Source organism: Leuresthes tenuis, unplaced genomic scaffold (genome assembly GCF_036924035.1).
Source record: "Leuresthes tenuis unplaced genomic scaffold, fLeuTen1.0.hap1 SCAF_4, whole genome shotgun sequence".
NCBI lineage: Eukaryota > Metazoa > Chordata > Actinopteri > Atheriniformes > Atherinopsidae > Leuresthes > Leuresthes tenuis.
Genome location: NW_027325358.1, coordinates 25,619,513 through 25,628,217, shown reverse-complemented (window position 1 = coordinate 25,628,217; position 8,705 = coordinate 25,619,513). Strand labels below are relative to the sequence as shown.

Below are 8,705 nucleotides of genomic sequence, written 5' to 3'. Positions count from 1 at the left end.
TTTTTTTCCTCTCATTCCTTTTGACATGGCAGTGGGAACAAGTCAAAGACGTAATTAGTGACACATTGGTTTTAATCATGAAAATAATAAACCGTCATTATTTCATAAATCCAAAAGATAATGAAACTCATTAAGGTTTGAGAAATTGCACGCTTGAAGAAAAATCCACATTTGTCTTTTTGTTCCCAGTGAAGTACTCACTGGAAACTTCCTCAATACTCTTCTTCTTCTTTTTCCATTCATTAGAATCTAAATTAATCTTTTTTTTTTTCAACATTCTGCAGTCTAAGAGCATGCAGCACCAAAGACAAGCCAACTGCTTAATTTCTGTGTTGCAGCCAGACTTCTCTTTCCTCTTTTAATTCTACTGAAGGACCCTTCAGGATTTTCAGTCCACTTCCAATCATTTTTCTTGCCACCAATTCTCCCCGACTATTTGTTTGTTAACTATTTGTTTTTTTGAATACCTCTTTCTCATCACTGTTCCCTAATACTTCATGTGTCACCGATCTTTTTGTTTTCATTTCAGCCCCTCACTTCAAGAATCACAGATCTCTGTACACCTCCCCTCCTTCTCAGTCATTTTCGAGGTTGTAGCCATTGATCAGACCCGACTCCCAGCGCTGTACTAGAGGAGTCTTCTGCCTGGGGGTCCGGGGACTTTGGAGATCCTGGGTAAAAAGCGAATATGGGACAGCAAGAGTAAGTGAGTATTGCATGGTTAAAGAGGACAGAGGCAGACACCTGTGGGAGTAGTCAGAGTAAATAAAGAGAATTAAACAGTAGATCTGCTAAGTAGAAAAAGACATAAAAAGAGACATAAAAAGAGAAGGATGAATTTATTTCATCCAGAGTATTTCTTTAGAACAGCATCATTAGTTCTGCAAGTCAAAAGGAGGTTATTCCATCTGTGATCCAAGGCCATGTTCAGTATTACTAAATAAACAGTTGTGGCCAGTTTCTCCTGCAAGCTTTCATTTATCCCTGGACTGTAATCAAGAGACAGGTTTGTGTTTAAAGCAGACAGTGAAGGAGGCGCATAAGACGAAGAGATGAGAGAGGGCAAATGTCTGCCAATGTCAGACTGAGCCATGCAGCTATAACCACACGTGTCTCTATGCCAAACTGAAACAAACAGCCAAAGCCACGGAGAAGAACTCAGCTATAATCAGAGATACCACAGATTCAATCAGGTGCAAGACCCACAAGGCATTTAACCAAAATCAGCGGGATTATCAACTGACTTATCTCTTTTCCTACAATTCACACACACACACACACACACACACACACACACACACACACACACACACACACACGCACACACACACGCACACACACGCACGCACGCACGCACACACACACACACACACACATAAAAACCCAACTCAACAGACTTTGTCTTTCCCTCCCTCTCAGTCTCAGGCTCGGGGCTGTTTGCCTTCTTCTCTTATCTGAAAAGATAAGCGCCTTACAGTGTGTTATCAGATATCGTGTCCTATGCAAAAGAAACACTGACATCCTTCCATTAGATTTCCTTCATTAGACCTATAGGTTCAGTGTAAACAAACATATATTCATACTCAGTCTGCAGAGGCTTCTTTAACCCCACATGTAGCATTTGTTTCAACTTGTACATAAACTCTTAGTCTCAGAAAGCTTTCATTTAGTCTTGTAGCTGCATTTGACAATGACTCAGGGAGGTTATTTGCCTATATTTTCATGTCCAATACTACAGCAAGTCTTCCAGAAAGGCAAGGCTGTTGTTTTATTTCACAGAGTTGAAGCCGAAGCAAGACGTTGTGTACAAGGAAACTAATGTTAACGCACCTCTGATCGGTGAATCCTCTCCTCTTCACCCTGGGCGGGGGGCCACATGCACAATTTGCCGACTGACTGACGTCCTGCAAGGAACAGAACCAGGATGAACAAGTAAAGCAATGGTAATGAGTGGACGAATCAAATTAAGAGCGCTGAATTAAATAAAGAGCTTTTTTCAAAGCAGAACATAGAAATAAGGAGACAGAGATGATCGGAGAGGGAACTGTGGAAAACAAATTTACACAATTGAACAAAAAGTATGGTGAATAAGAAACAAAAAGTAGCAGGATGACATGGACCTGTATGTTAACCATCTTTCAATGGCTCTTTTCACCACAGTGAGTCATGGCCACACAAATGCTCTATGGCACACCCTGGTCAGACTATGCCACCCTTTACTTAATCATTGATGAATGGTGACATTTCATTTCTTTCATTCTTATACAGTCACAAAGGCCTCAATACATCTTCATTCTGCATTCTCTTATTCAAACATACAGTGGTTCCCAGCTCTGATGTTCTACTAAAGTGAGATCTAATATCACTTCAGCATGTTCAAAGTGTGAGAACTTTAACTGATTTTAAAACATATCCCACTTAACACTAATAAATGGGACTGTCCATCTTGCCCAAAATTTGCACATGTGGCATTTGTTCATGCAGGCAGATACGTCCAATAATTCAGTCCAAACAATATGAAGCCTTTAGAGCTTGTGAGAGAAATGGCAGAAAGGTCTTGATTTCAAATGTTTCTAATTGGCTAACTTTTTAAGTCATTCCGTCAATACTACAGTGGTGATTGAACATCTGTTCTCCCTTTAATACTGTCCTACTTCTTGCAAAGAGTAAATACTAGCTAAAACAACTGATTCCCAAACTTAAAAGTAGATTAAGACAATGGAGAGTGCAGAATTTACAGCTGCAAATTGCAGCCTCCTTTACCCACAAATCCCATCATTCCCTTCATGTGGGAGAAACTACAGTGGCCCGCAGAAAGAAAAAAAAAAGAAGAGGACCCACACCATCTGTACATAAACGTAAATGGCCTGTTCTGACGTCATTCAACGCTAATGAAAACACAAGGGTGAAATATGTTTGGCATTTCAGCCCAATGTGCCAAAACAGAACTTTAAGAATAAATAAGGATAGAAAATAAACAAAAATATCACATGTAGTTTCTTAACATGTTCCATTCCGATGAGCATCAGCCTGTCCTCAGAACTCTCGCTTGTTCGCACTGTGATACGCTTCCAAACATGTCTTTTGAAGATTAGACTTTGATCGATCTAATTTCAAACTATCTGTTTATCCTAGAGGTGCCCACACTTTCCATGTTGGATGATATGAATGTAGACAACCAAGTATTATGTTGTCAACTGTTTAATTTGGGCTGCTTTCTTTATCTGCCTTTGGGACTGATGCGGAAATCTGGTGATGTTTTAGGTAATATGTATGGCGAAATAGATAAAAATAGTACATATTTTAACCAGTTTTTTTTTCACAAAATTTCATATCCTCCTGTTGCTTTTTCTTTTAGGGGTTTTATATGTTTGAATCAAGCAAATTGGGTAGACTTCCTTGCTTGCTGGCTCACAGTTGATCCCCAGAATGAGAATCACATAGTTTTGTAAAACAGGCACACAATAAAGTTATAAGTCATAAGGCAGCCTTTGATATCATATTCATATCACATTCTTTTATAACACATTAACAAATAAAAACAAGAAACCTTCTCTTTTCAAGTGCTGAATTTACACTTAATCCAAAATTTGGACTCATTTGGGTTCTATTCCAGCAAACTTCCAGCAAAATAGAAATATGACCGAAGAGTTTGTTCCCCTCAGCTTTCACAATTCATTTGACAGGGAAGATGGTACTTTTTTTTAAGTCACTAGACTTTATTTTCAGGAGCTTTTCATCGTCACATAGAGGTCATTCAGAGTGACACTAACCTGCTGAGGGTCCATTTCCACCCTTGAATGTTGACCCTGGCATATCAGGAATGGCCAGTCTTTCCTTTGAAGACGATGATGTTGGACTCTTTCCTTCCAAGCTAATTAGCTGTAGTCGTCCAACTTCTCCAGCCTGTATGCCCCCATACAGGCTGATCCGCTGGCTGCGAATCTCCTTTTCCCTCTCTTGTGCGACCAGGATATCCTGCTTCACTTTAACTAAATTATTTGAGGGGCGTAGCTTGAAAAAGGGGTTCTCTTTGGATGCTACATCCTCCTTCTTCCTCTGCTCTCTCTCTGTCAGCCCATCATGCCCTCTGGCCCTGTTGTATGGACTTTCAGAGTAAGCAACAGCAACCGCTGTCTCTGCTTTGACATGGCGGCGTATCTGTGCTGGAACGCTAGGGTTACTTTCCAATATGATGAGCTGACAACCTGTCCCCTCAGAAAAGCCTGGTCCTCGGAGAGTGGGGTTAGTTAGACCTCCTTTTGGAAAGTCCTGGCTCTGTGTGGGCTTCAGCAGGTCTATACCGTGTCTACCATCCACATATGAGTCTCCTAGGGTGGGTGATGTTATTTCCTCTTGATTCTCCAGGGTTGAATTACTACTACTACTACCACTACTACTACTACTACTACTACTACTACTACTGCTACTGTTATTGGAGGACCAGGATGCAGTCTTACTTTTGGCTGAGATCAAATAAGCTGAGTTAGAAGGTGTTTGAAAAGCCTCAAAAAGCTGCTTCTTCTCTTTTATTTGGTGGGCTGTACCTTTGTCATAAGAGCCAGGAATTTTCCCAATCTTGAGCAGATCTTGTTCCCTTCGGGCCTCTTTGTGGATCTCATGCAGCATTTTTTTGCCAGCAAAGTCCCTGTCTTTGTCTTGAGACCACTCAGATTTAGAAGTTAGCGTCTCGCTAAGAACAGTTTTCCCCAAAGGAATCTCTACATACTGTGGACAGGTGGATAGGTTTGGAAGCCCTCTGGACCTTCTCAGGCTGTGTTCACGCTCTATAGCCCGTCGGATCTCCCTCTCAATTGGAGTCTCTGTGGAAAAAGTTCCCAGAGAGCCCATAGAGGTGGTGGTGCCCTCCAATGTGCTGCATGGCGAGAAGTCTGCTGATACTCCACTGTCACTTTGGTTATCATCAAACATGTCACTCTCCATCCTGGTCTGTCTGCTTTGTATTAGAGTGACACCACAGCTATATTTTTCTGTCTTGAGTTCCTGTGTTCGGACGGTTTGTGAATATGTTGATAGTCCTCCGCTGTGTGGACGCCCGGCTGGATTGTTCTTTTCAAGTCTGCTCTCCGTCTGCCCTTTTACTCCACCTGTTTGCTCATTTTCTCTCTCTGTCCTCTCCCCCACCCTACCGCACCTATCTCTCCCAGCTACAACATAACCACAGCCTTGAGAGGTCGCCCCGCCCTGATTGGACAGCTCCATGGCAACAGTCGGCACAGGTGGAGATCCATGGCAAAACACCTGTTGTGCAGCTTCCTGGTTTACTCCCCTGGGGGCCAGTTCACACTGGCTTTGTTGCCACAGCTCCTCCCCATGTCTGCCTGAGGGACTTGCATCCAGGACTGAGTGTGTCTCTTGATTAACTGAACGTGAAGGTTTGACAACTTTGCATCTCATATCATGCGGATTTGATTGCTGCTGACACGACATTACATTAATGCTCACTTCCTCTTCTTCCTCACTTTCATCAGCAAAAGGAGGGGAGTTCACGGTGTTTCCATCATCTGAGTATTTTCTGTCAAAGCGAGAGTGCTGGGCATGTTGAGACACATTATTTTCTTTTTTTCTGGTTCTAATACAATCAATATTTCCCTCTGCTGTTATGTTTCTTCCTGATATTGTCTCTACAACAAGCTGAGGTTTTTTTGGATGTTCCTGACTGGTCTGGCTATCAAAAGAGGTAAGGTTGTCTGTGGGGTCTGAAATTACCTGAATATCTCTGATCCACTCTGCTACCTCACCCTCCAGGCTTGGGAAGCCTTCTTTTTCATAGTATTCCTCCATTGATAAGGCACTGAAGGAAGGTGGGGGTGGAAAATCATCCTCACCAGGATCAATCGGCTCTTCAGGCTCCTTTTGAATAGGCAATTCTCTCGATAGCTTTTTGTAAACTTGTTCTAATCCTGTCAAAACTTCTTGTGTCTCTCTTTGGTTGTGCTGACTAATGCCTGGGGATTCCTGATTTTTCATTTCTGTTGCATCAATCATTTTGATTGTTGTGATCGTCTCATGTGGAGCTTTGACATCAGCTTTGGGCTCCAGGACATCTATGTCTTCCTCAGGCATTGCCTTGGGTGCTTTTTTGTGGTGCAGAGGGGAGATGCAGCTTATGGTTTCTCCGCCTTCACCCTGAAATATGTCTAAAGAGTCAACAGGACCTTGCTCCTGCTCGGCAACGGGCTTTGTTGCCATGGCGTCAAATCTGCCGATGTAAAAGCATTTGGAGCAATCAGGCTGTTTGGTTTCCACTCAGTCAGTCTTAGTGAAAGTACAAGAACACAGAGGGGAGAGGGGGCAGAGTGATTAGCAGAGTTTTTCAACATAACAATGTTTGTCATTTTATAGACTGTTATTTTTGTGCATGCCAAATGACTTGCTTGTACCACTGGATGAATCATCATCTGCTTTCACTTTGACATTTATTGTGTGATAGAAGTGAAATGTTAAGTGCTCTGTTTTCGTTTGTATTTTTTCAAACCTCACTCGATCTGTTTTGAGCAAACAGAAACACACATTACAAGAAATTAAAAAACACTCAAACTTTAAACCTAATAAACCACCTTATGACAGCTGGAAAATTTTAAGCAAGCGTCTGTTCTTCTTGAGAAAATGTATTATTATAAATCTCTGGATAAACCTCTAGGGATGGAACCTCTTACCTCTTCCGAGGGGGTTCAGGAATAGTCATCGAACATTGGCAATAAATGGAAAAATCATCATAACAAAAAGTGTATCATAGAGCATGAAAACATGAAACCACAATTACAAAAAAAGAAGAAATATAAAAACAGAGAAAAGAACAAAGAACGAAAAGAACGAAGCAGGCATCCTCTCACAGAAGCGTAAAATGACACCAAACACACACACTAATAATGACTTGGTATGCAATACTTCTGACTTTTCATTGGACCAGGTTGAGATATTTTACAAGGTTACAAATAAGAGATCGAAACTAGCACTATTGTGATATTTATAGCACAGCAGGTCACACCCTGCAGCTACTCCTACATCATGTCTCTATTGGCATAAGGTTGGCAGGACACGTGTCTGATAATGTGATAGTGACGAAGCGCTGTGATTCAATTCCACAAAGAAGAGAACTGTATAAGTCTTCTTTTCTAGCAGCTTGTATATAAAACTTAGCATCACTTTGCTATACAGCGTAATGTGGCTAATTAAGTTCTGTTTTTGGTCCTGTTTAAAAATCCAGTTGTAAATTACTGCCTTTATTTATGCTAACTGTCATATTAGCAACTGTTAGCAAATGTTGCTAACTCAGCAGCACACTCGGCTTTCCACTGTTTCCCCTAACTCTCAGATATTTCTCAGAATTCTTTTTTCCAGGTCTTTTTGATGCCTTTCAGTCTCACAATGATAAAGCTGTTGTTTGTGTGTTGATCCTTATTTCTTTTACAGCTAAACTTTCTAAAGGTGTGTTTCAGAAACAGCCCTAAATGTTATTGCAGTGCTTATAAAGACTTTAAGTGTCTTATGACTTAAATGACTTATGAAATGGGCTTTAAGTGGTGTGCTATTCAAGTGAAATCCCTATGATGTAATGTTAATGTATTATCCACCTATGTGTTTGCTGAAATGACCATGACAGAATAAAGCATCAAAAGTCCAGTGAATGTGTAATGCACTGATGTTCTAACTTTGTAAAGGCAGAGACAGAACTCTCTTATTTGACAAGCAGGCTGTTCTAACACTGAGCTGGACTTAGGCTCTAAAGTGGCTACTACTTCTCTCCACGTGCAGCGTGTGGAGTTTTCTGCTGAGCACACCTTTCTTTAATCATCTTACAGGCTGCGGAATGGTTCAGTAGAACACACACACACAAGGAGTATGAAACCATGAAATATCAATACGACTGTCTGCAGAAAATAGTTATAATAGGGGAGTCTGGGTCCTCTTGTATATTTCTTTAGCTGATGCACACACTTCTTTTACAGACACGCCTTGTATTAATATTACTGCCCTTGCAATATCTTTCTCACACACACTCACACACACACACCAACACCCCTCCACACACACATCTTAGCCTGCATCCTAACAAACTCCCATTTCCATTCACAACGATCCTTGCCAAACCCCTCAGACCAGGCTGGATTCCAACACAGCGAGTGATCATTAAGGGAAATGTGGATCAGAGCTTTTGGGATGACTACTCTTTGATGAACCGGGACGGAGGGAGAAACAAAATGTAGAGATTAAAAGGACCAACAGCAGAGCATGAAAGGAAGAATGGGGAACACTGTTGCAATAATAATGACAGCGTAAATAGGCCGGTACCAACCAGCTGCATAATGAGTTCAAAGTATGTACAGCAGTTGGACTGTCACTGGCTAAATTGTGCACTTCTGATATTACAGGCAGAAAACATCATTTTAATGTTGTTTTCTAGTCCTGAAAAAGTGAAAATATTTGAACCCATTGTTTTCTGTTGTGCATTTATAGGGTGACCATTTTTTGTTGTGTAATGCACTAGTTCCACAAGCAGCTTATTAGTTTGAATGCTCCGTTCAGTGCCCATTATGAAATGTATTCTGGCTGATGTCAGACTCATGAGGCACGGGGGGGGGGGGGGGGTTGGTATTTGGGAGTCCCAACACAGTTATTATTGAGTTTAAAGGAGAAACAATGTCAACTCATTAACCAAGTTTATGCGTCTTTACAGATAT

General features: G+C 41.3%; 1 protein-coding gene across 2 annotated transcripts; it reads right to left on the bottom strand.

Annotated features, from left to right (window-relative positions):
• Positions 1-224: 224 nt before the first annotated feature.
• misp3 (MISP family member 3) lies at positions 225-5,631 on the bottom strand. 2 transcript variants are annotated; one of them, XM_072383868.1, is made up of 3 exons: positions 3,774-5,631; positions 1,831-1,904; positions 225-671 (listed from the first exon to the last, which is right to left on the bottom strand). In XM_072383868.1, exons 1-3 carry the CDS (start codon positions 5,449-5,451, stop codon positions 576-578), a joined length of 1,848 nt encoding a protein of 615 aa, XP_072239969.1. In that variant the 5' UTR covers positions 5,452-5,631; the 3' UTR covers positions 225-575. The 2 variants fall into 2 exon arrangements, with proteins under 2 accessions (XP_072239969.1, XP_072239970.1); XM_072383869.1 differs by having other exon boundaries at positions 1,831-1,892.
• Between the last annotated feature and the right edge of the window lie 3,074 nt (positions 5,632-8,705).

Coding starts and splice junctions, on each gene's coding strand:
- misp3 (XM_072383868.1), bottom strand. CDS start 5,451: ATGTCGTGTCAGCAGCAATCAAATCCGCATGATATGAGATGCAAAGTT. Junction 1,905..3,773: donor TGGAAATGGACCCTCAGCAG/GTTAGTGTCACT, acceptor TGTTCCTTGCAG/GACGTCAGTCAGTCGGCAAA. Junction 672..1,830: donor AGAGGATTCACCGATCAGAG/GTGCGTTAACAT, acceptor CTTTTTACCCAG/GATCTCCAAAGTCCCCGGAC.